General features: G+C 39.2%; 2 protein-coding genes across 2 annotated transcripts in view; one reads left to right on the forward strand and one right to left on the reverse strand.

Moving 5' to 3' along the window:
• The window catches only part of HEMD (uroporphyrinogen-III synthase family protein), a 249,679-nt gene that overhangs the window by 218,320 nt on the left and 3,874 nt on the right, over positions 1-27,485 (reverse strand). The gene's annotated exons all lie outside the window — the stretch shown is intronic.
• Positions 4,980-25,985, forward strand: LOC149575159 (uncharacterized). The gene is made up of 5 exons (XM_089812319.1): positions 4,980-6,018; positions 6,059-7,964; positions 18,979-19,251; positions 24,838-25,023; positions 25,914-25,985. Exons 2-5 carry the CDS (start codon positions 6,441-6,443, stop codon positions 25,983-25,985), a joined length of 2,055 nt encoding a protein of 684 aa, XP_089668445.1. The 5' UTR covers positions 4,980-6,018; positions 6,059-6,440.

Raw genomic sequence — 27,485 nt, forward strand, 5'->3', positions numbered from 1 at the left:
ATGCTGCAAAACATCCTTTAGCCCCTTCCACGATAATCTCTCTCTAATCTGCCTGTAAGTTTTGAAAAAACCTGGGTGTCCTGCTGAAAGTGCATCATGTATAGTGTGCATAATATCCCCTTTAAGTTTAGATTTGAGTACTAGGTAGATTCTATTCTTATAATATATAATATCATTCATTACCTTATATCAATCATCCATAATTTGATATGCATGAGTATTTTTGGAATACTCCACTAACAGTTGGGATCTCCAATTTGCTGAAATCTCGAAAATGGTATAGCACTCTATCACTGAGAATCTTCGAGAAAGTGCATCAACAACTATATTATTTTTCCCTTTGACATATTCAATGTCAAAATCGTATGCTTGGACCTTACTGACCCATTTCTGTTGTCTCTCGTTCAACTCCTTTTGTTCCAAGAAGTAACGTAAACTGTTATGATCAGTCTTCACTGTAAATTTACTTCCCACCAAGTATTGTCTAAACTTGGCTAAGGCATGCATTATGGCCAGCATCTTTTTATCATATGTAGAATATAATAGCTCGCTGCCCCTAAGTTTCCTGCTCTCAAAAGCTATGGGATGACGGTCCTGCATCAAAACTGCCCCGATTCCACTCCCAGAAGCATCACACTCCAAAACAAAAGGTCTTGAAAAATCAGGAAGTGTCAGCACTAGGCACGTGCTCATCACTTGTTTCAGCCTATCAAAGACTTCCTCTGAATCCCCTATCCATCTAAATGCCCCTTTCCGTGCCAAATCGGTAAGGGGGGCTGCTATCTGGGAAAAACCTTTGGCGAATCGCCTGTAATAAGAACAAAGGCCAAGGAAGCCCCACAACTCAGATACATCTCTCAGTGGTGGCCAATTAAGGATTGCCTATATCTTTTCCTAATGTACCTTAACTCCCTCTGAACCAATTACGTGACCCAGATATAGAATCTCAGTTAATCCAAATTCTCACTTAGACTTCTTTGTGAATAAAGAGTGTTCTTCCATGAGGTTAAGGATCTCATCTAGGTGCTACAAATGTTCCTCTCAAGTCCTACTAAAGATCAATATGTCATCAAAGAAAACCAACACACTCTTTGAAGATGTGGTTCACGCATGACTGAAAAGTGGCTGGTGCGTTAGTGAGCCCAAATGGCATCACCAAAAACTCAGTGTCCGTAGTGGCATCTGAAAGTTGTCTTATGGACATCCTCCTCTCGGACTCGTACCGATGGTATCCTGATCGAAGATCTATCTTCGAAAAATAAACAACTCCATGGAGCTCATCTAGTAACTCATCAATGCGGGGAATCAAATACCTATTTTTAAGGTGTCATCCTTCTTCTTAACCAACACCACTGAAGAGGCAAAAGGGCTTGAACTAGGCCTGATATGTCCCATATCTAGAAATTCCTTAATCGTCTTCTCTATTTCTTCCTTGTAATGCATGGGGTGATGATAAAGAGTGGTAATGACTGGTTTAGAGCCCTCCTCTAGCTCAATGATATGCTCAAACCCTCTATCCGGTGGAATACCTGGAGGTAAATCCTCAAATACCCTCTTGTGCTTCTTTAGCACCATCTGGATGTCACAATAGTATTGTTGTCCTATATCCTATGTTTCCTTAGAAGAGATGAAACACAGTGTCGCCCATTCAATATCATCATGTCTCAAAATGGCTTCCATCCTGTGAGTTGTTATCAACCTGGGTCCACTATTTGGTATAGCTTTTAGGACTATCAACCGGTCACCCTGCGAGAATTCCAACTGCATGGTCTCGTGATCAAATGTGTACCTGCGGAGAGTCCTTAACCACTATCTACCCAGAATGGCGTCCAACCCATCCAAATCAACAACATAAAAATCAGTCTCTAAAAGATAATCATCAAACTGTATCTGAAGATTGGATAATTTCTCTACGCAACTCAAAACCTCACCAACTGCTACCTTCACTTCAAATTCGGGTATGTCGACTGTCTGCAATCCTCTCTTAGATACCATCCATGTGCTGATGAAATTATGCGATGCTCCTGTATCCAAAAGACAAACAATGCATTGTCCCCTAACAACACCCTTCACCCTGAAAGGATGACATGCTGGATCACTAGAAAGGGTGGCTATAACAGGAGGTGATTCAGTAGTCGCTTTCTTCTTTTTATCTTTAAGGGATTGCTCCTCAACTTCTTCCTCCTCGCTGTCCTCAACATCATTACCTTCATGTTGCTCTCCTTCATCCTCTGAAAGAAACTCAACATAGCGAATCTTGTCTTTTCCAAGGCCTCTGTGATCGAGAGTCCAAGGTTCCCTACAAGTGAAGCACAATTTCCTCCTTCTAAGTTCATTACGTGTCTCAAAATCCAATCTGGGAGGATTTGGTTTTTGTTGGTTTTTGTTGGTTTTTGTTCCCTAGGGACGATGTAGACCCTCTATAGGTTTTCTTCGGAGGCTACAGTAGTGAAGAAGGTGAATCCAAATCATAGGCGATCTTAATCGCATCATCCAAGGTGTGGGGTTTAAGGACCTTAACCAAACCCCTCAATCTATCCTGCAACCCTTTTGTGAACAACATCACCTTACGCTGCTCTATCGTATCCGGTACCATCACTAAGATACGCTGAAACTCATCAATAAAATTATCCAAGGACCCACTCTATCGTAACTGAGCCAAATCCCTGTAATAAACTTCAATATCCTTCCTGTCAAAACGAGTAATCAGCTTGTAGTTGAAAATCTCGTATGAAGTTATGAGGCCATGATCCTGGGTGACTAAACCGTGATACCACCAATCATATGCTACTCACTCAAGGTGCATTGTGGAAAATCTGATGGCTTCCGCTTCTGCCATGGGTTTAAGTGTCAAATAGGTGTCAAGCTTGTGAATCCAAGCTCTAGCAGATGTCTTATTGTTGCCATCAAAGGTAGGGAGAGTTAACTTGTTCATAGCATGTTTTAGGTCCTGTTTGGTGCTCTAGGTCTCTTATCCTGCTGCTGTCTATCAGCCTCCCTTTTCTAATTTAGGTACTAGACAAAGGTCAAAATTTGTTTAATGGGGTCGGAAAACAAATCGCATTCATCAAACATTGCCATAACATTGTCTGGTGGAAGATTTGGTGCTGCTAGTGGTGCTATTTCTTCTGCATTAAACACTAACATTAAGGGTCTCTCAGTGTTACGTGTGGGATCTCTAACAACTCAAAGGGATCCAGCTACACTCTTTCCTCTACTGTGATGGCTTGGGGCTCTCCTATTAACAGGAGATAACTGCTGCATATTAATTGCAAGTTGTTGAAGTGCATCAACTATGTTATTCTGCCCATCTGTAATAGCCCGCAGTGTTTCTCGCACTTCCCTGTCCTCTTCAGTTTCATTATGTTCCATCTAAATGTTGTTTACCTATTCTGCCTGTCCAAAATGATCAACCTCTTTGGTTTGTTCAGTTTGTTCACCTGTTCCAGAAATTAATTCTTCATCCACTAAATAACTGTCTTCAATCTCAATATGTTCTGAAGAATCTACTTGTTCCGGCTGTAGATGACTGAATTTATACTGTCTTTTACTCATTCTCGGCTGTCATTTTTTGGATAAAAATCAGTTCGCAAATATCTTGTTTTTCCCCACAAGATGGCAGGTCTTGTGGCTCTAATACAACTATAATAATCTCTGCTGTAGTGGAATAGAAATTCTGGTTTTGGACTTAGACTAATTTCGTCAAACAATTGTCATGAAATCAAATCCTTGAACAAGTTGTTACTGATATGTTACTGTAGTAACTATTAACAGAGATAGTATGCAGAAGATTACTCAAATAGTAAGGAAACTAAGTTCTTCAATCAAATTTCTGAATGGAGTTCAATTCATTAATACTGCAATAAGGGATGGAGATATTCAATCATCTTTGTTACCATATTCTAATGATAGCATTTGCATACGTACAATAATTAAGAGTGAATAAGATACAGTCCTATCACTGTAGTTCGTATCAACTGTGAGACTGGTGCAACTCCAAAATGGTTTCCAATGCTCCCGTCTTGGTCTCAAATGTCACCTACAACTAATCAAATACTAGCCTCGACTACACTGCTTGTTAATCCCTTATATATGTTATTTCCACGACAGGATTACCGAAATAGGATTGGGCGGAGGTAGTGACTACACAACGCCGGCTGTTATAATCTTGTGACCTCCCAACGCAACACATTCCTTTCCTGATATGGCATCCTCAATAAGTATTCCGGCTGTTATCTTGTCCAACCATGTGTTAGAATCTGAAAAGATTAATAACCCAGAAAACTAGTGCAAAGAGTAAATATCTAAACTATGAATGCAAATGATACAAAATCAAAATAGCATCATAGAGTTAGTCTCCAAGAGAGTAATGCAAATACTGGAAGCAAAATAGCATTAAGAGGATGCAAAAATAAGAGATACAAATACAAGCCAGGTAGCATGCTTATATAGGCTAGGAAGAGAGAGGAGGTGGCAACACCAACCAATGAGGAGCAACCATCTATCGGACTAAAGATAGCAAAGTATCTTCCCAAGATAGCTAATGGATGCTCACATGTAGGAAGGTGACACCTCACAACCATTCACCTAATAAGACATGCTTTATTAACCTAAGCGAGATTATTAAAAGTGTAGGAAAAACTTAGCAAAATAGGAAAAAATAAAAAACTACACTAACACCATGCTTGTAAGAGATCCTCTCACGTGTGGGTGTGGATATATGCTAACCCGACTACTACTACCAAACTTAAATCGGCTATGGTTTACCTACGATAATTTCAGTTATAAAGCCGACTGTACTGAAAAGCAGTGCTTCCCATGATCATTACCTTACTGTTGTAGATGAGTCTCTTCACACCTTCTTTGTCATCCAACTCCCACACTGCCAGTTGATGTCCCAAAGCTGAGATCTTTATAAAACTATTACTTTCAATATCTTCAACTTCTGTAGCAAAATATGAAGTCAGGTTTGCGTCTGTTGTGAGGTTTTCACACATCGCCCCAAAATCTTGGGGACCCCCTTTTTAATCGCCTTTAGGGCCAGTGGAGAAGGTTAGATGTATTTTTTCACCCGGTTTCAACTTGATTTTCCAGAGCTATCAGTTCTATCCTTAGGCCGAATAAGTTCAAAATTGATTTCAACTTGGCAGGATAAGATTGTGAATTTTGTACTTAGACGATTTCTTTTGAAAATTTGGATTTAATTGTAAATTTGAATGATTTTCAAATAAGGAAATTTTTCGTTAGACTTAGGTTCTTGGAAAATCTTATTTTTTTTGGTGAAATAGAATTTAATTTTGTAAGATGAAGTTAAATTGCAAAATCGATTTTTACTCTAGAGGCAATTTTATTTTTTGTCATAAAATTTTAATTATTTAGCAAAATCGATTTAGAGGAAAATTGCAAAAATTGGCTTTAATAGATTAAATTTGCCTTGAAAGCTTTTGGTATTTAATGAAATTGGTAAATTAATATTAAGAAATGGCTTTTGGTTAGCCAAAATTCAACTTCAAGGATGTATTAATTAGCAAACCCTCATTAAATAGAAATTTTTAGCATCCCCAAGGCACCATTCAATTTCGTTTTGCAATTTGTGGTTAATTAGTAAATTAAAAGTGCAGTTTTCATTTTAGAAAATTAAAATTTTGGCAAAGTATTTAAAGTGGGCCACTAACTTAGCTTTAATTTTGGTTTTTTTTCCTCTATAGGACCAAGTCGGCCAGCCTGGGAGGAAGGTGAAAGCTGCTATAAAGGGAGTCCCCTCCCATTTCATTTTCATCAATTCATTTGCTCCTCATGCTTGGGCGAATTTGAAGCAAGGGCAGATTTCCAGACTTGGGCGAAATTGGTGGAAGGCAGTTTTTTGGCGATTTTTGGGCAATTTCTCCATTGCCATTGTTGGGCGATTTGTCTAAGGGCCAGATTTTTTGCGTTTTTGGGGATTTTTGCTCCACTTTGTGGGCTGCGATTTGTGCCCTAGGTGGCAGATTTTACAGATTTTGCTCCTTCTTTGCTTGGGTGAATTTTGTGGAAGAGCAGATTTTTTTTTCATGCTTAGCCGAATTTTGTGGGGGCCGAAATTTGTGGAAGACAAAATTCTGATTTTCTAGAGGGGCTGCAATTTTTTATATCAGATTTGGGCAATTTTGTTGGGAGAAGAGATACATATAAAAGTTTGATTTTTGCATAGAAGGCAAGTGTTGGATAAGCTTAGAGGCTTTGTTTTCTAATTTGCAAAGGGATTTGTAATTCTTTGATGTCATATCCCGGGTTCCGAAAAGTTGCTGTAAGATTATTAGTTAAGGTGAAAGTCATCATCTAGAGTTGCAAGGAGTGCTTAAGCTGACATCCATTCTTTCGCTCTTTTCTAAGAATTGCACTACTTGGTTCTTCTTGCCTTTTGGTCCACCACTCTACCATCCCGTAATAGGGCGACGAGCATGGAGGATGATAGTGCAAGTAAGAATCCCAAGCGGGCAAACGCTAAGAAAGACAAAGAGGATATGACGCCCAAAACTTCCTTCTTCTCGAAAATGAAGAAAATAACCGATACTAATATCGCTACAGTGGACATGATACGGATGAGGGACAGACTAAAGGAAGGACAATCCCCCTTGGCAAAGAGGATATACAAGAGCGGAATTGTACATGCAGCAGCTTTTCCTCCTACTTTGCCTTGTCCGGAATTGATTATGGAGTGTGCATCCAGATTTGATCTAGAGAGTAAATCCATCATTTTTGGCGAAGGGAAGAGAGTGTTGGCCAACATTGGCGAACAAGCAATTGAAGAGACATTTAATATTCCTCAGAGCAAGGGCATGACAGTTGTAATGGTGGATCAGGCGGCCAAATCATTTCAAGGTAACCAAGAGGCCTACTTCTCACATCTAAAGCGGAATTGGATACACGAAGGAAGGAAAGGAGTTAACAAATCAACAAGGCTTACAGTGGCAGATTTCAAGCCGGAATATGGCGATCTCATTGTTCTTCTCAGCCGGATCATGGGCCTAGCTCAAGCTATGCAATTCGAAAATTGGATGTACTTCTTCATTGATGAAATTGAAAAGGGAAAAGGAAAATTTGATTGGGCTAGGATCATAAGTGAAAATTTAGAGTTGCAACTTAGAACAGTTCAAAACCAAAGGCAATTCTACATGGGATCCTATCTGTTTTACTTAATTGCTAGATTGTATGAGAGTCCGGGACTTAGGGCCTTAGGAGAGATTGGTAATGGGCCGGGGCAATATTTGGTGCATGAATGCTATCCGCAGCTTCATTTGCACAATAACAAGGATTACAAGATGTTTTGCGATGCATTCGCCATGAAGACAGTAAGGGTATTACAAGGGGCGCCTGCTAAGAGACTTTCATCGGAAGCAGAAGCAAGGATTAAGAAGTTTGGGAGTTGGTTCATCCAATTCCCGCAATTCACATATATTAGAGTGGCAGAAAGTACAGTTTGTCCCAAGAGGCTTCCAAGATACCCGCCCGACAAGGTAGTTTTGATGGAATTGGCTAGGCAGCTTGAGCACTATGATAGAGTAATGAGGAATGAGGGGAAAACAGGCGTTTCCTTCTCAATTATAATTGGCAATGATAGTTGCCCAAATCGGGCCACCTTTGAGGCTGCGGAAAAGGAATTGGAGTGGTATCATCTAGGATGGTACAGAGCAAGGCAAGGATTCGACCCTGTTGGTCTTATCAAGGCATCTCATGGAAGCGAATTTAAGCATGTTCCCACTATAGAGGACTTTTGGGCCAATGCAAAGGATGATTTTCACGTGAGAAAGCTAGCTTTCTCGAGATTGTCGGTGAACATGATGAGAGATATCAGATGGAGAGGCCTTGATATTCCCGATCAATTGGAGGATGATCGTAGTGTGTTGAGAGAAGACTATGAGACAGTAGTTGGAACAGAGTTGAATCCAGTGGATTGGGACGATCATCAGGATCCTTCCTTGGAGGCAGTCACAAGGACAGTAGATTTGCATACCGAGTCGTGGTATAATGCCAAGTTGAGAAAGCTACAAAGACAAAAGGTTCTCCTTACTTATGAGATGATGAAACCGAAGGAAGGTCTAGTAGAATCAATCGGACAGAAGGGTGAAGGAAGTGGCCGGCAATCGGAGACAGTTAGAAATAGCAAGAAGAGGGCTTTGGAGGTAGAGAAAAGCCAAGAACGTTCGGAACCTCCAGCCAAGAGACAGCGGGCAGCGCCGTCAAGGGAGAGTATAACTAAGGCTAGAAGCCAAGAGGTCAATTCGAGTGATAAAGGGGCCGCAGTGGAGGTGAGCTCTGATTCGGAATCAAGTGGCTACAGTGAAAGTACGGAGTACTCCCCTCTCTCGGAGAACCAGCAAGGAAATATAGCAGAAACTAGTAGAGAAGAAGATGGGCCGATTGGTATTGAAGAGATAAGTCAGGCGTCTAAGGTCGTTGGTGATGCTTTGTTGGTCGAACCGAATCCGGATTTGGGGAGATGCACTGCACCACTATGGTTAAGGCAAATGCTTATGCCGAGAGGCGAGGTGGTAATGGCTCACGCAGTTGATATCCAAGGACTAATAGAAAAGGATGATAGCGAGAACCAAAAACAGATGGCAAATACGGTGGCAAGGGTAATCAGAAGCGACAGTGATGGTCACCGAAGGGTTCAGATTGCTATACCAACAGTCAATAAGGCAGCGGATGAGATTGCAGCCCGGGAGTACGAAATAGTAGAACATAATTTGGGAAGAAATACAGATGATATGGAATGTGAGGAGGTTCAGGAAGGCATAGCATCAATCAGAGAAAGATTGAGGAAGGCAAACGAAAGGATAGTAAAGTTGGAGGCCGAAAACAAATATTGGAGAGATTGCCAGCCAATCCAACAGCTGCATCAGGCAGCCCTTCCTCAAGACAGTGGGAGCAATTCAGAAGAGGTATCAGCTCAGTTACATGAAGTAAGGGGTTGGATCTATGATACAATCCAAGATGGGCGAAATTTCTTGCCCTCCATCTCAACATTCCAGTCATTGGTGACTGTTAGAAACAAATTCAGATTATTTGAAGAGGAATGGAAGAATTTTCTTCCCATCAAGGATTTGGTTATTCCTAGGCTCAGGCGTTCATTAGGCTACCGGAGGCATATTTGGAAAGAGCCCGGTTGGTTGATGAGAGAGGATTGAGCATAGTTGAATCTTGGTATGTCGCATTGACTACCAGATTCAGAACACTTGAAGAAATTCATGATGAGATTGCACAACACGGCCCAAGCGTCGACACTTCCATTTCGACCATGATGAGCGACGTTGGGGTGGCGCTTGATTTTGAGGGTATTAGAGAGGAGGATGTCAGTGAGACAGGATTTGGATCGAGATTGGATGAGTTAGGAAAGGCTGCCGTCAAAAGGAGACATCTGAACACCCTTTCCTCACTCAATGCTTTTATTGGGTTTGCAAAGGAATATGAGAAGGATCACGAAAGGATACTACAAGCAGCAAACAACGTGGCAAAGTCAGCAGAACTCCGAGCGAAGCACACACCTTGCCCTCCTATGGAAGAAGTTAACGAAAGGCTAGCTAAGTTCATTGCCTTAGCTAAAAGAACAAAAGAAAAAGGAAGAATTATATTAGAAGATCATCTTATGTAAGCCCAAGTGGCAACTTTCTCTTTCTTCTAGAATAGGACAAGTGTTTGTTTCTGATTGGCCACCATTTTGGTGCCTTCTCATTGGTTGCCACTTTTGCACTTTTTTCATTGGTCCATTGATGAGGTGGCATCTTCTCATTGGCCGATGGGGTGGCAACCCTAATTAGGGTTTTTGGATCCAATCTGGATCGTCGATCTTGTTTTGATCTCTACCGTCCATTGTATTTTGGACCTCTATATAAGGCCATTGGCTCTCATTTGTAAGAAGGAGGGGGGTTGGAGAAATTGTTGCGAAAATAATACCAAAGTGCTCTCTTTTTCATTGCATGTTGACTAAGAACATTGGGTGTTATTGCATGTTTTCTACTTCCACATAGTTAAATTTTCTTTTCAAGTTGAAGCAATTTCATTTCAAGTTGTTAGAGTAAGAGTAAAATAAAATGGATAGTTGCATGGTAGCTTTGGTAGATGTTTGATAGGGGTCAACACTAGGCCACTAGCATCCTAGCGGCTGGTTGGGAGGCTTTGTGTGGTGATCTAGTTTACTTTCCTTTGAAGCGTTGCATCTATGGAGGTAGGGCCGCTGGTTAGCCTTCATTAGATTCGATCCCCGTCCATCTGCTAACCTTCCATTCTTAGGAGTAGGAGTAGTTGAGTAGCCAAATTTCATGCTTAGAAGAGGTTAGTTAGAGAAGTAAACCAAAACATCGGCATTCTCACCTTCCATCGCCATTCACCCTACATTGCCATCATCGCGCCATCAACATCATCTAGCATTCACACCGAACCACCATTTCCATTTTCTCACCAAGATCCAAATTTTTCTCAAACAAGAAAACGTAAGGCCGCCTACGTGATTACCAGCAAATCACATTGATAAAACTGAGCGAGTATCCAACGGTGTAAGGAACATTGGAGTTATACTCATGTCCCATGAGAGATAACTTTTCAAGAGAGGAATTGTGTATTTGATATTCTGTATCAAGCATCCAATTACTAATATGTTATGTAGTGACACAAAACTCGCATCAACAGCGTCCAACTCCATTTTAATTTTTCTCAAGGGTTTTCATCCCCAAGAAAATAACCAAGTCACATTTAAGCAACTTTTGAATTTGTTTAATAACATAAACTCATGGTGTTCAAATCCCAAGATGGAGTCTCTTATTTATAACCTCGAAGTGAGGGAAAAGCGTTGGGATAAGAGATGTGGGATTAAACTCCAATTTCGTCCTGTAGTCACTTAAGTCACCTTATAAAGTAAATGACTTTTAAAACATAAAGTAACTTATTAAAGTACTTTCAATACATTAGTAACAACTTAAGATTAATCCGCCTTGTGACTGGAAAGCATCCTAACTGGTGAAGCTGTTAATCTACCCAGATGCGGAGATAGATTAACCCGACGCCATAGAACTAGAGTGGGAGAGGGGACATGACATATAGACAGAGCTCCCTGAAGAAAAGTGGGTCAGAAAAGCTTAAGCCCGGATTTTACAGACCTTATTGCATCACCAAGAGGGTTGATGAGGTTGCTTGTGAGTTGGATTTACCTAGTGATAGTCGAATCCACGTGTTTCACATCTCATGCCTCAAGAAGGCCATTGGTGAGTAAGTTGTACCATCAGAGAGCTTGCCTCCACTTGACGAGGAGGGTAGACTTGTTTTGGAGCCGACAGAGGTGATTGAGATCAGGGAAAGGAAGCTGCAAAACAGATCTGTCAGAGAATATCTAGTCCACTGAAAGGATTTTCAGTATAAAGACAACACTTGGGAAGGTGAGTATTTCACAGCATCCAGCATTGCGATTGCTTGAGGGCAAGAAATCCTGGGAAGGGAGGAATGTCATGTCCCCTCTTTCGCGCTAGTTCTTTTGGCACCTGGTTAATCTATCTCCACATCCGGATAGATTAACGGCATTACCAATAAGGATGTCTACTAGTCACAAGGGAAGATTTGTCTTAAGTTCGTCATTTAATGTATTAAAGTACTTTAATAAAGTTACTTTATGTGTTAAAAACCGTTCACTTTATAAAGTGACTTAAGTGACTAGAAGACAAAATTGGTGTTTTATCCCACATCTCTTATTCCAACACTCTTCCCTCACTTTGAGGTTCTAAATATGAGACTCCGTCTTGGGAAAGAGCACCACGAATATATGTTATTATTCAAATCCTAAGCGGTTGCTTAAATGTGACTGGATATTTCCTAAGGACGAAACCCCTTGAGGAAAATAGTAAGTCTGGACGCAAACCTGGTCCTCACATTTGCACTTTCAGAACTAAGGACTGGATTGATGCATTGATCTCAAGAGATTACAGCTCCATGGCAGAATGGTCAGTTTAACACACAGGCTATTGTTTGACAATGGAAGTTTGGAGGGCAAGGAATAAGATCATTTCCCCCACGGCAAGAAGTTACGGACGTAAGTATCATTCTCCAAATTCTAGTTAAGTGGTGATGGCATAGTTCAATGATAAACTACAGTAGAGAATGCGTAGTAGCTGGGAGTAACCAAAAGGCACTCAGTTTTCCTCCTGAGTAAATCTAGCATGTGATCTCCTCCATTCTGTAACCACAAGTCAGGGTTTATAGCAACTAGAGCGCATTAAGTTTGGAGGTCCTGTCAACGTTAATCATCTGCAGGTCGGCATTATTATCATTTATAAAGCACAGGAGTGGAAGAAGACTATAAGAACGAAAAGATACTTGGCATTGATTTTGGAAACAGCAGCTCGGCATTGAAGAATCCCTCTCTCCCAAAATCCCGCAAGGTCACACAACATCATACACAGAAAGAGGCAAATCTAGAGATAGGTAGTGAATATGCTCACATTCAGGTTTATCAGGTATAGGTGACATTGGTACATAAGGCCAGCAAACTGGAGTGGATGCTGGAGAACATACAGAGCACAATCGGATACTATATGGAGCATGCACATTAGTAACGAGGTTGAATGGGCCACTTGTCAATCTGCAATTTAATTTCAGGTATGTTCATTGTTGTTTGAAGTTGGAAGTCTGTCGTCAAGCATTTTGTACATCTACTGTTGGTTTATTATCATGGTCAAAAAATCAGTATTGTAACTTTGTGTTTTTTGAATCATCATCTTAGAGCTTGCTGAAAGGCATGATTTCTTAGAGTTATGCAATTATTTCATAGCCTTCATGTTATGATCAGTACAGTGGGATGACAGTAATAAATTTAGCATAAAACACAGGTTACCTTCCCACTGTTTGACAAAATCCCATTGCCAATCAGCATAAGTATTGATTTTCTGATTAGATCAGGCAAGGATTATTACAGTATGGTTATGAAGCTCTATATTTGTGTTTGTTTTTCCTGAGTCTAGAGCTCCAAAAGCTCTTGGGTGGGCCAGAGCAAGTCAAGATATCCTTAAGGCCCTTAAGGATAAATGCTCAAATTGCACAGGAACATTGTTGGTACACTTTTAGGTCTTCCCAGTTTTGAGCTTCCTACTTGATGTCAATTCAATGCAAAATGTTCAGGCCAAGTCCCATTAGGCATGCTTGTCCTCTCATCTATCTTCCTATGCTTACTATGCAGGAAAATGAGCTATCAAGTAAATATCAGTTAGCTAAGTGATTCTAGGATGGGGGGCAAGTTTCAGCATCTCACATGATGAGAAGAAAGCTAAATGAGTTCTATTGATATATCATTGAACTAGAGAAATGATCATATGGAGATTCAAAGCCATGGCGATGAAGAAATAACCATCTTGAACAAAGAAACCATGGAATGCATGGGCATTTGGAGATAAAGGTTTTTCGATCATTGATTTGGCTGGATCACGAACAAGGTTTGATCAGCCACGTCGAAGGGAAGAAAAGTCCATTATCAAGCAAGAGGGCATTTACGTGGCCAATATTGAAAGGTCAATATCAAGTCCGAGGTCTCTACGTGTTACATGGACCCACGGGCCTCAACGAAGAAGACAAGGTCTGAATGCATCCTACGATTCCCGTAATCCCGCTATAAGAAAGTGATTGAGAGTTAATATTCACGATGCTACGGGAGCCGTTGATTTGGCTTGAAGAAGAGTAATGGCCCTACTATTCTAAAGGAACAACCTCATAGCGAATAAACGAGATTGCGCCACGTGTTTCGTCTCTAGCGAAGACTTTTCACTCTTTTTATATTCAATAAAGGATTGAGCACAAGTCTTAAATCAACGGACCTTGTTCAATCGCATAATCCTTTTGAACCGTTGATGATATTCTCTTTTGATATGAAGATCTACATTCCGCGTTGTTTCGCTTAAATAACACAAAAAGCTTGAGATTCAATGAGATGCAGACACATGCCATCCTTTGAGCAGCGAGGTTAGCAGTGGGACTCGATAAATCAATGGGACCTGACTGATGATTGGTCCACGTTTGCAAGGTATCAGAAGAGGCCCATGAATGACAGGAAAGTGGAATATGACGTAAGAAAAATATACGGTTTGTGCTCTCTCACAAGTCTGTGAGCTTTGTTTTGAGATACAACACGATGGCGCCATGTGTCCCACTCAGCGTTGGAGGGTTTTAAGTGATGGTTTATGCATGAGGATTTTCTAAATCTAGGATTTAACCTTGAACGAATCATGGTCATCCATCAACTGATCCGAAGATTAGAAGATCAACAACTCCAAATCAATTTTGGGCCTAAATGTTGAAGGATAAAAAAATTTTGGAGAAAGTCTCAAGAATAATGACACTTGTCCACACTCAAATCCATTTCGGGCCAAAAATTAAAAGGATCAGAGGACATCGTGGCCGTCTGTTTTCAAGATCAACGATGAGCAATACATTCAATTAGCATGTAGTCAGACAGAGATGGAACCAGTAATGAAGGGCCACATCAGCAAAGGGACCCAAATGCATCAAAAAGCAAGTTAAATGAGATCTAATCGTACAGCTCTTGTGTTCTCGCTATTGGCATTAAATTATGTTTGTTATTAGTGACAACATTTATTCAGATCTTGTATGGTTACCAAGCTCTTCGTTCAGTCTCCAGTGTTTGTCGAGCAATTCAGTGGTCACCAAGTTTCACAGTTCATACCGAGCATTCCAATGGTTACCAAGTGAATTTAGGCAGTGCGAAGTCCAACAGTTTAGACCGAGCAGTTCAGTTCTTACCAAGCAATCAATGGTTACCAAGCTTCGCAGTGTCTACCGAGTCATCAGTTCATGTGATGTGAAGCTAGTGTTAACTGAGTGATGAGATGAGTAGTGTTTACCAAGTGCAGGCATGGTAAACATGGAATTCAGTTTCTACCGAGTGACATAGTATCTACCGAGTCTCCAATGTATACCGAGTTCAAAGCTATGTTGAGTGACTGGTATGGATCGAGCCTCTACTTTTACCGAGTGCATGATGATGCCGAGTAATGCAGTAGACACCGAGTATCAAAAATTCACCAAGTCAGCTTACAAAACTCGAGTTTCTACATTTGGGCCGACTCAGTAATATTGGTGTTATCTTGTGTTTTGGCCGACCTTATAATTATGAGAATTGGGTTGGTATATATGTAATGTATTGTATCATACCCAAGTAAGAAGTTGTAATGTTTTGATGCATGAGAATGCAAATGTGAATCAACAGAAGAGCTAAGTGTATAGCAAGGTCAAATCAGGAAGCAGTCAAGTTACATCTATCACAAAGAGGTGATCAACATTTCAAGGATCTTAATCAGCAATTCAGTTGTAAGTCAGATCTACTATTTCATCCTAATAGGTGAATCAACTTCAAATCCTTTAACAAGGTAGACTTAACTGTCTTTGCCTTAATCTCTTTACTGAGTGCATACTTAATTGTATGTTTGTAAAACCTCTAACAAGGTGGACCTAGCAGTCCTAATTGCTCCTAACAGGGCAGATCATCAAAAGTGATCATTGTAAGCCTTAACAGGCCAACTTTATACTGCAGTATTAAAGTTTTGTGGGTATCATCCCCACCCTAGTTTTACTTTCTATTTGGAAGGTTTCTAGTCACCAAATATTGTGTTCAAAGTGTTTTGTGCTTTCAGTTTCTCATGCATGCAGTAGATTAATTAATGATAAATGGATTATGTTATTGAGTGCTGAATTTGTCAAAAGTTTTGAGGTTACTGATTTACCCCTCCCCTCTCAGTAACCTAGCTAATCTTGATTATTTCCAACAATTGGTATCAGAGCTTTGTGGTTCTCAGGATAAAGTTTGACAGCTTGAGCAAAGATCAAGGACAATGGAGATATTCAAACTTGACAAAGCTATTGACAATGAAAAGCTAGATCTAGAAATGGCTATAGCTCAACTGAAGGAAGCAAAAGAGCATCTTTCCCAATCCCTAAAAAGAAGGAAGGAACTTGCTAAACAGATGAATGACCACCAGTATGTTGAAGAGAAGATTGAAGACTTTTTCCCCTCAAACAATTCAGATGAAGCAAATGATGCAATCAAAGAACTCCTAGAAAAGAATGGCTCCCTGCAAGAAGTAAGAAAATTGAAAAGAGAACAAGAAATCCAGTCAATAAGACTGTGTGAAATCTCAAAACAAAGAAATAAGGCAAAAGAAGACTTAGAGGCAAGGAACAATGAAACTCAAAATCAATCCCTTCAGCAAGAAAGTCTTATCAATCAGCTCTCCAATGCAAATGAAGAAATCATGAGTTTGAGATCTGAAAATAAAAGGTTAAGGAATGATTTAAGCACTGAAAAGCAAATCAATGAAAGGTTGAGAGTTGATCTACATTCTGAGAAGAAACTCAATGAAAGAATAATGAAATCCCAAGCAAACATGGATCAATTGAATCAGCAAAATGAGCAGAATCTTTATAAGCAAAAGGGAAAAGCAAGACTTGGATACAAAGAAGAAGGTGAATCCTCCAAACAAGGTGCTCAAAGGAATCAAAGACCTACTTGCAATCACTGTGGTAAGATAGGTCATACATCAAACAAATGTTGGAGCAACGAAAAGGCAAAATTCAATGGAAAATGCTACAATTGCAGTCAGCATGGTCATAAAGCTAATGAATGCAAGGAGAAACCAAAGTTTGAAGGCAAATGTCACAAATGCAAGAAACAAGGTCACAAGGCATTTGAATGCAAATCAAAACCATTCAATCCAGCTGAACAATTTGTAAAGGCAATATTTGGTTGGGACTACAATACTTGGTGTAGATGTCATTACTGTGGAGAATATGGACACATTGGCATAAATTGTGCTAGGCATTACTTGAAAAGAAAGGATACTAAAATAAGATGTTACACATGTACTGAACTTGGTCATATAGCTAAGAATTGCATGAATATAGGTAGAGTTGAAGATAAAAAGAAAGCAAAAGTTGATAACATCAGGAAGCAGATGAGACAATAGTGGATTCCTAAATCCACCAAGCAAGCTAGTTCAAGTGATGATGGTCCAGTTACTCAAGAAGTGGGTGACTCCACCATTTCAAATTAAATTCTTAAGGAAGAACTGGAACTGTATTTTCAAGATCACATCTTAAACAATTCCAATTGAAAGAAAGCAAAAGATCCAAATCAGTATTCCAGATACAAAAGGATCACAAAAGTTCAGCATCAGTGATCACCGAGCAAGGTTGGGTCATAGGCTCTATCGAGCAAGGTCGGGAGTAACAAAGTTTTGTTTGGTTGCAGTGTTACGAGCTTCTACCGAGCAATTTGTGCAGATAGTGGATGACAGTCTGTCATGCACTATGTCATTATAGCTCTCATCATACCGAGCATTAATAGGAAATTTCTATCGAAAGACAGGGATTCGACTTCATTTTCACTGCAAATTCAGTATATTCAGAGCAGAGCGATTTGCAGAGCATTCTAGTGATCTTGAGCAGTATTTGCAGCGAAGCTTTCCGAAGAATTTCCTTAGTTTACCAAGTAATCATGGCATCCAACAGCAGTAGTAGCAAGGCGAAGAAAGGATCAGAGATGTTGGTGCGAGGCGTTGAATAGAAAGCTCCAAATTTCAAATTGGTACCAGTGATTGCAAAAACCCTCGACCCGAATGGAGCTCAGTCACAAAATCAACCAAAGGTACCTTATCAATAATATTTGAACTCATTTCAGATGTGTTGTAAAAGAGATAGGAACCCTAGAAATGGATAGTGCCCTAGGTGAACTCTGTGTGGATGGAGCTCTTAAGCCCGAGCATAAACACCTAGAGGAGAAAGGCTTAACCCATATTCCTCACCTGCCACAAAGCTTTCAGATTAAATGGATTAGATATATCTTGAACCGAGTCCATAATGGTCAATTGTGGTTGGAGCAACCAGTTCTGATTACGAAGAAAATGATTCATCGCATTACTAGTCTTCCTATTCTTAACAAGGCTAAAGTCACGAAAACCCTAAGTCGGGATGAGCTTCAAAAGAAAACCCTAGCCGAGTGGGAGGGCAGAGGATTGAAAATTAGCAACGTATCTAATGTAGAACTCAAATTTGGCATTCATATTATTGCTCATAAGATCTATAGCTCCAGTCGACTCAATAGTGTGCCGTGTGAGGCAGTTAACCTAGCATATAAGGTTGTTAAGAAGAATTTGGAATATGACTTAGCAGACTTAATGTTGAAGCAGCCGAACAAGAACATGGAAAGTATTAGGACCTCGAAGAATAACCCATGCAAATTTGGTTCTCTATTGACTTGTTTGTTCTTTTATGTTCAAAAGTTTTTCCCCTCTAAAGGAACAGTAGTATGGAGAAAAGACACACCAGTTCTATACCAGATTAATGAGTGTATTGCTGAAATGGGTGAAAATTTTGATACTATCATAGACAACTATTTTGAAGCATTCAAGGAAAAGATGAATAACAGGTTCCAGATTCCACAAAAATTGTTGAAAACTATAAGGATATGTTTGTTTTATGGTTGATTGTGACAAGGTATACATTCAGGCAGTAAGGCCCAGAATAGTATGGGTGAAACCTCTTCCTTATGAGGTTAATATTGATGAAACAAAGGAAATAATTGAAGCCTTGGTTAATGAGCCTGTAGATCCAAAGGCACCTATCTTTGGAACATATGATGAAGCCAAAGCCAGAATACAACTCGAAATCAAGCTTCCACAGGCAGTGAATAAAGGTAAGAGGAGGATATCAAAACTGAAAACAGCAAATGCCCCTCTTATGATTACCGAGGGAAAAGGTGAAGATGAAGAAGAATCTGAGAATGAAGAAGAGGAATCAAAAAAGGAGGACAAGCCTGTAAGAAAGAAAGGCAAGGTGATTATCACCAAGCCACCCAAGCCCTCTACAGCTGTATTCACAAGAAGATCTAAGAAGAAAGCAAGAAAAGATGAAAGTGATGTTGTCTTTAACCGACCTCCTCCTACATTTCAGGAAAGATTGAAGCAATTGAGAGAAGGTGCTAGAATAAACAACTTCAAGGCACTTAAATATGAAACCAGAACTCCAGCAGAACAGAAAGAGGTTGAAGATCTAATCATGGATAAGTTAGGCAGATGGAAATTCTCTCCTGATCAGTTTGCATCTAAAATTCCTGCAGTTTTGTTAGATAAGGTCAAGGTTAGATGGGATAATACCATTCAGCCTATCAAGGATATTTTTGCTCAAACTCTAAAGCAATTGGTGCCCAACTTGACAGATGCAGAGGTGAAGAAAGCATTAAAAGACAATGAAAGAAAAATGATTTTAAAATTCAATACTTGTCTTGTTCTGATGAAAGATGTTTAGTATGTTGTGAAGAATGCAACAAACTTATGGAAGAATGTGTTCCATCTTCACAAGCCAAGTGAGAATCTAGTTGAGATCAATGATGATGATGATAGAGACAAGGATGAAGATAATGAAGAAGACAATACTCCTTGTATCACCATTGACGCTAAAGAATATCAAAATTTGATGAAGGATGGTGAAGAAGAGAAAGAGGAAGAAGCTGAAGAGGAAGATAGGCAAGAAGAAGAAGAAGAAGAAGAAAGTGATCCAATTAGGATAGCTACGGAAATCATAGCCTCCCTTCCTCACTCTCCAGTAAAAACAGCAAGTGTGATTGTAACCACAGCAGACACATCAACTGCCCAATCACTCTTCACTCCCTCTCAGCTCCAAGTATCACTAATGGAAGTGTCTACCACTTCATCTACCGAGTTGCAGCCCTCCTCTTCTTCAGCTCCCAAGTCAGGGCCATCGGTAGTAAGTGCAGTTTCTAGTTCTACAGTTTTGTCTACTTCAATTTTGCATGCTCCAGTAAGTGCTCCTATTGTAAGTAATTATGTCAGTATTCCACCTGTAAATACATCAATTTTGGGAAGTACATCAGTTTTAGATTCTTTTAGTACTCCAATAAGTATTCCATCAGTAGGCACTATACAAGTTTTTACTGCAAGCCCTACTGTTTCCACTATTGTTTCTGCTTCAAAATCCAAAGCATTAGTATCAGAAGTTGAACCAAAGACACCACTAAAACTTCTGATTAGTGGAAAAGAAATTGAGAAAGATATTGATCTGGACAAGGAGATTGAAATCCCCAAGTTAGATTTTGATAATGCTATTGTAGAGCAGATGAGATTAGTCAGTCAGCTTCTTGAACAGAAAGCCAAACAGAAGCAGCTAAGAGAAGAGAGAGAGAGAATTCCAAATAATAGAGAGTGCTAAGAATATTCTAACAGAAGCTATAGGTGTGGATGTTGATTCTTCTCAACATATTTTGTGACAATTAGAAGAAGCAGTAAATAAATTCAATGAGGATTCTACTTGCCAGGATAAGCTTATGGAGAAGGCAGAGAAAAAGTTTGACGATAAAGTGCTTGAGCACATTGCTCAGCAAATTGCCATCCATCAGGTAGAGCTCTCTTCAATTTTGGCAAATCTTGAAGCATCCTACATAAATATAACATCTCTTTTTGCTAAGTTATGTGATGTTACTGAGTATACAAAAGAAATTAAGGAAAATTTGAATAAGATTGATGAGGATCTGAAGGCTAGTGCTCAAAAGTTGCAGCTTGACCTGAGTTCAAGCTCTGCACACCACATGAGAGTCAGATTCCTATTAGATATGCAAGTAGAGTTATTAAGAGAGGAAGCAAGGATCCGGTCTACACTAATAGACATCCAAAACATGATCCTTCTTATCATGGATACAATGCAGAAGCACATTGCTTATTCCAAAACATTGATCCATGACAGTAATTTTTCAATTGCAGATCATATGATTGAACTCTTTACAGAAGTCCAAGTTGCACTTCAAACCTGCAAAATTTTGCAAAAAAACTGGGACAAGACCTTAACTCTTATTCTTAAGATACACTCAAAGTTTCTCTCACATTTTGGTATCTCTATATAAGTAGATTTTAAATCTTTGGCATTATTGTCAAAAAAAGGGAGAGATATGTGCATAATATAAAGTGGGAGAGTTTAAAGAGAGTTATTTGTATATACACTCAGTATGATATTATGCCTGATATGATATGTGCATTGTATAGGGGAGATATGTACAAATGTGTATAGAGTAGAGTTACAAAGACAAATTTTGAAAAATCAAAAATCAAAATCAGCATGACATTGTACATAAGTTTTGGCTAATAAGTGTTTTTGTCACTAATGCCAAAGGGGGAGATTGTTGGCATTAAATCATGTTTGTTATTAGTGACAACACTTATTCAGATTTTGTATGGTTACTGAGCTCTTCGTTCAGTCTCCAGTGTTTGTCGAGCAATTCAGTGGTTACCAAGTTTCACAGTTCATACCGAGCATTCCAATGGTTACCAAGTGAATTCAGGCAGTGCGAAGTCCAGCAATTTAGACCGAGCAGTTTAGTTCTTACCCAACAGTTAGTGGTTACCAAGCTTCATAGTGTCTACTTAGTCATCCGTTCATGTGATGTGAAGCTAGTGTTAACCAAGTGATGGGATGAGTAGTGTTTATCGAGTGCAGGCATGGTAAACATGGAATTCAATTTCTACGAGTCTCCAGTGTATACCGAGTTCAAAGCTATGCTGAGTGATTAGTATGGACCGAGCCTCTACTTCTACCGAGTGCATGACGATGCCAAGTAATGCAATGGACACAGAGTATCAAAGATTCACCAAGTCAGCTTACAGAACCCGAGTTTCTACATTTGGGCCGACTCAGTAATATTGGTGTTATCTTGTGTTTTGGCCGACCTTGTAATTATGAGAATTGGGTTGGTATATATGTAATGTATTGTATCATACCCAAGTAAGAAGTGATGTTTTGATGCATGAGAATGCGAATGTGAATCAGCAGTAGAGCTAAGTGTATAGCAAGGTCAAATCATGAAGCAATCAAGTTACATCTATCACAAAGAGGTGATCAGCATTTCAAGGATCTTAATCAGCAATTCAGTTGTAAGTCAGATCTATTGTTTCATCCTAACAGGTGAATTAGCTTCAAATCCTTTAATAGGGTAGACTTAACAGTCTTTGCTTTAATCTCTTTACCGAGTGCATACTTGATTGTATGTTTGTAAAACTTCTAACAAGGAGGACCTAGCAGTCCTAATTGCTCCTAATAGGGCAGATCATCAGAAGTGATCATTGTAAGCTTTAACAGGCCAACTTTATACTGCAGTATTGAAATTTTGTGGGTATCATCCCCACCCAGTTTTACTTTATATTTGGAAGGTTTCTGGGTCACCAAATATTGTGTTAAAAGTGTTTTGTGCTTTCAGTTTCTCATTCATGCAGTAGATTAATTAATGATAAATGGATTATGTTATGAAGTGTTGAATTTGTCAAAAGTTTTGAGGTTACTGATTCACCCCTCCCCTCTCAGTAACCTAACTAGTCTTGATTATTTCCAACACTCACTACGTCTAGATGCTCGATAGTTGAAAGAAACGGATAAGCAGCAACTGTCGATTTCATTAAGGCAGAGATGGGAATATCAACGGTGGTCATTGCATCTAAATATTAAATCTTGATCGTCCATTCTTCATAATAGAAAAAGCAACGCGCGGGTTAGTTAAAGAAAGATGTTTTAATCTCAACTGTTGATTTGATATGAGCAAGATCAATGCTCAGAATTTCAAGATCTGGTAGTCGTTGGAATATGAAAAGCTAAAAATGGCGCCAAAGGTCTTTTGCAGAGCCAAAGAGGAATATGAGCCATTTTCTGAGGAAATTTCGTTGTAACCAGAGATTGCAAAGGCTGGGGTAGATGTCAGGTGTTCGTAGGAACATCAAGATGTTAAAACCAGACGCCTGGGACGTTATTAAAATGATTATTAGTGCTTGCAAATGAAAATTTGATAGTCTTTCACCCTCTATCTCTGAAATTCAGATTTGTAACTAATGACTATGATCTGTCATGTCATTCAAGTGCACTGACAATGCAATAATTGAATATGTAACTGGCCAAGAACCCTAAAGGGGGGCCTATAAATGTAACTTTTTGAGAAGTAAATAGGATCGGCAATATTTCTATGTGGGCAAACCCCTGTAGCTGGGACTACTGTGTGAGACTCTTCGTCTACATTTTGATTCTATCGTTCATGTTAGTTTAGTTTTAGCTCTTACATGGTCTTTGGAATGAAATGTGTTGTTAATGGAAACTGTGGGATTGAAGACAAACTGGGTTTTGTTGCTTTCTTTTCAGTATTTACATGACTTATCACCATCATTCACAGTATTTTCTCGTTTCCTTTGTTCCATGCAAGTTAGTTTCATGTGCATTTTCATGGTTGTATGAGAAGTTTGGGATTTGATTAATATTAGGTGTTGAGTAGGAAGCAAATGCTTGTTGTGGAATCTCAGTAACTTGGGCAATCTCGATATTGTTTAGTTAATCACACTTTCTCTGCTTATGTAGTGCGCATCAGTAGCTAGTCTTGCATTTTGGCATCTCGCCTTCAGCATATAGAATAGACTGCATTTTAGGTATTAGAAGAGCTTAAAATTGACTCATGCATTCATAGTTGTGGAGGTTGTGGGTCATCATCTGAAATCCACCTGGATTGCTTGAAGTATTGGGCAATTTGATCGTACCTCTTCTGCTCTCTGGTTAAGAGCATACCCTTAGATATTGCTGATCTACTAAAAACAATATTCATTGCAAATCTTTGCACACAAGGGAATCGTACCTTCCAATTCAGGGATCCTTGATAGAACACCTACATTGACCTACATTGGGCACATTAAGAATCAAGGTATAAACCAAAATCCAAGGAAGACAAATTGTTAACCAACAAACATAAAAAGAATTATATTGATTGCCATGGTATTTTTTCGTCTTCAACTTTATATACAAGACCTCATTCAAAGTAGTTACGGCAGAAAAAACATAAACAAAAGTTTTATGGGCTTCCCAAGGTGATTAAAAGGATTGGTGAAGTAGCATACAAGTTTAAGCTGTCATCTAAAGCAAAACCCACAATGTATTCCAAGTGTCCCACCCCAAAAAGGCTCTTGGACAGCAAGTGGTTCCTTCTACAGAATTGCACCCACGGATGAAAAAGATAAGCTGTCACTGATTCAGGAAATACTTTTACAAGAGAAAAAGTCGAGTAATAAAGTAATTTCTGAATAACTCATCAAGCAGAAAAACTTGCCTTCGGAGGTGTAACATGGGAAGGAGAGAAGATTCTTGAGCATCCTAGTTTACAATGCCTGAGGACAACCATTCTTTGGGAGGGGGGGATGATGATGTCCCCAACTCAAGCCATGAGGCTTAACGGTGCATTGGCTCCCCTTTCCATGAATTACTTAAAGAGGGAGAGGATGTAGAACATTTTTGGGTGTGGATTCTCTGTCTTGTATTCAATTCTATTTCGAAGTGATGGTTGTGTCTTTATATGAAACTTAAAAAACTCCTCGCTTAAGCCCCTTTTAAGTTTACTAACTCAAGTGACATAAGTCTTAAGTAAATTTTAATTAGCATGTGCCAAAAAGGCCAAGAGGCGAGGGATTTCAAGGAGCCTAGTGGCTCATTTTTAGGGATTTCATGTGGAGCATTACATTGAGTTGGTAATGGATCAAGGGCTGAGGTGAAATTCATATCATCCTTTTGAGATTCATTATATAACATTCTAGGGTTCTTTTAGAGCTTGTTATGTTATAAGTTTTTTAAATGTTGTAGCTGCAATCTTAGGCTTAAGGTCTGAGACCCTGAAATATCCCTGATTTGGAGAGACATATGGGTTCCCCCAGTCAGAAGGGCGTGTTTTGGTGGAAAGACTATGGTCTGTTATGCCCTAGCACATACATCATTTGAACTTTGAAGGCCAATTCGGAGGTGAGAATCAATGCTACAGGTTTCGATTTGGATTATCTACAGCAATATGTCTTCATATTGATATTTTTGAGCACCATCGAAGACAGCGACAGAAAGAACAAGTGGCACAGACCTAGTGTTGGTGTTTCTGGAGAATTGGCAAAGACACAGCTAGGGTTTAAAGATATTTTCAAGGTATTTGAATCTAAATCTGCATACTTTTAATCATATCCCCATTTCAGAAAAATAAATGAAAATCAATGTAAATCATTTCTGATTTTTTTGAGCAGAATTACAGTGCTTCCCTATAACTTTTTTATACTGGTTGATAGTAAGAAATTTATTTATATTAGTAAATAATCAAGTCAATCATCTGAAAATAAATATGAGCTTGTTTAAGGATTTCTTATCTAAAAAAATAATTTCAGATTATCTTTGTGCTAAATTTTTGGAGATAATGTTGTTTCATTTATCTCTATTTGGGGGTATTACACATTATGATTTATCCTGTTATAGGTATAGTAAACCTTCTCTTTCTTCTCAACAATGTTCATGGTGTGTAAGGCTAGGCCACAAGGTTTGGGACTATTACCTCTGATTTGGACACTTTCTTACAATTTAATTCAGACATAGTGAGCACATACTGAGCAAAAGGGATGTGCAGACTTGCTCATGAATTTAGAAATAATGGGAAATATATGGAGCAAAAGAAATGTCGATCATTATGACTGGATGAAGTTATGTGAAAGTGAACAAACAGGCATGGATAATTGAAATGTTGCAGCAGAAATGTTGTCTTAAGTTTCTGTAGCATACTGGAGATTTTAAGAATACTTGAGAAGAGTTTTTCTTAGGTGGGAGGGTTTGCAGTTCTGTCAGACTGGTAATCGTGGGTTTCATCATTAGAAAGGATGGTAGACCCCATCCCTGCAGAGGTGCAAGTATGCTTCATTGTTTTGTGTTGGGAATCTTAGTTTCAACTCTTAAGCTAATTTATTGTTGGTTTAGTGTGTTTAACTGTGCAAAAGCAACGATTGGATGGATTTCACCTGTAGGGAAAGTGTTGAAAGTCATATCCATGACAGAAAGGTGAAAGCGCCCTGGTCGCAATTGAGAAGATAGATGCATGGTCAACTCCTGCTGAACAGCAACAGTAACCAAATTTGGCTTCGCTATGCATTTTAGATTCAATGTAATAATCCCAGAAAAGTAGAAACCCAAATTCAATCTATCCAATAATATAGTGAACATTTGAGCATGTAAGACAAAAGTGTTGAAGCATTTTTAGTTTCTAATACTACTTATATTTGTATATGAACCTGTGGCATTGATTAGTCTACTGTGAATTGTTTTCTTCAGAAGATGCAATGTAATGTCCCCAATTTAGCAGGTCCCAGTAGCTTGGTGATGTCACTTCATCATTGCGACCCTCGTGAGCTGATACTATGTTTTGAGGGTCTCAATGGAGTAAATTGCTATTTATATAAGTCAGTTCTGAGTGTTTCTATTTTTAGCAGTACAGTTGAGGCACTTGGTGACTTGGCTTCTTCAGTGGTTGATCAGGGTCATTATTAAAAACCATATTGCAAGTTATTTTATTAAATTATACTTAATGAATAACCTCAGTGAAAAATGTAACCTGGAAGCCAAATGGCATCTAGCTGTGTCACAGAGTTCACCGAATCCCAAGCATGAAATTTGAATTTGGGCAAACTTCAAATATTTTTATAAAAATCGTTTAAATTTGACCTTGTTCGTATGGAAATGAGGATAGGATTTTCCATCGCAGGAAAAAATTTTAAAGTGTTAAAGGGTTCGAAATACCATTGTCATCCCGACTTCACTGGAAAGGAGGTGAACCACAAGACAAGAGCAAAGACGTGGAAATACCATTGTCAATCGATCGAAATGGAAACAGCATTGCTAAACATCCATTTGAAATATCATTTTTAATTGTCCAACGTGGAAAAATTCTCGAGAGACGGAGGGAAGACAGAAGTTGAGCTGCATCGGACGATTCATTCATTCATGTTTTTCCGATTGATTTTATGTTTAATATTAATATTATTATATAGTTTCCGGTTTGTGATATTTAGATTGTTTTTACGTATGATATTTTTGGTTTTTACCAATGTTACCCCAGTACTGGGTGTGTTGGGACGGTGGGACGTCGGAATGAGTTTTCAGGATGGGGGAAGATGGGCCTCATTTTCGGTAAGGCGGGGGGACAGCCAGGGGATAGTGGCAAGGGGAGGATGGGGCAAGGAGGAGTGTTGTACAGTATACATATAGAACTTGAAATGCTTGTTATGAAATGATGTTTCAGCAGAACATATCAAATTAAAATATTTGAACATAGCCAAATTGCAACATGAACTAGAACCATTGAACATTCAATATGGTAAAATATTACATACCCAATAGTAACATTCAAAAAGCAATAAGTCAAATAGAAATCCAAGTCCCCATACTAGCAGCAGCATGGTTGCGGAATGGCGGAGGTGGGGGTACTTGGGTACGTGAGTAACCGGTGTGGGGACATCTTGGGGACGGGTACTCCGAGGTTTGGGAGGGGGGTGCGAGTCCCCGTGTAACACTGGTTTTTATAAAATTCTTATCGTACTAAATTGTTATAAAAAAATTGTTTCACAAGAATC

Source organism: Cupressus sempervirens, chromosome 2, assembly GCF_028749045.1.
Source record: "Cupressus sempervirens isolate cs-2001-9-10 chromosome 2, ASM2874904v1, whole genome shotgun sequence".
NCBI lineage: Eukaryota > Viridiplantae > Streptophyta > Pinopsida > Cupressales > Cupressaceae > Cupressus > Cupressus sempervirens.

What these genes read in the sequence shown, in the direction of transcription:
- LOC149575159 (XM_089812319.1), top strand. Translation starts at nt 6,441, where the DNA reads ATGGAGGATGATAGTGCAAGTAAGAATCCCAAGCGGGCAAACGCTAAG. An exon ending in CCAACTTGACAGATGCAGAG is followed by an intron (nt 19,252 to 24,837) that starts GTGAAGAAAGCA and finishes TGAACTTTGAAG; the next exon opens with GCCAATTCGGAGGTGAGAAT. An exon ending in GGTTTAAAGATATTTTCAAG is followed by an intron (nt 25,024 to 25,913) that starts GTATTTGAATCT and finishes TATCCATGACAG; the next exon opens with AAAGGTGAAAGCGCCCTGGT.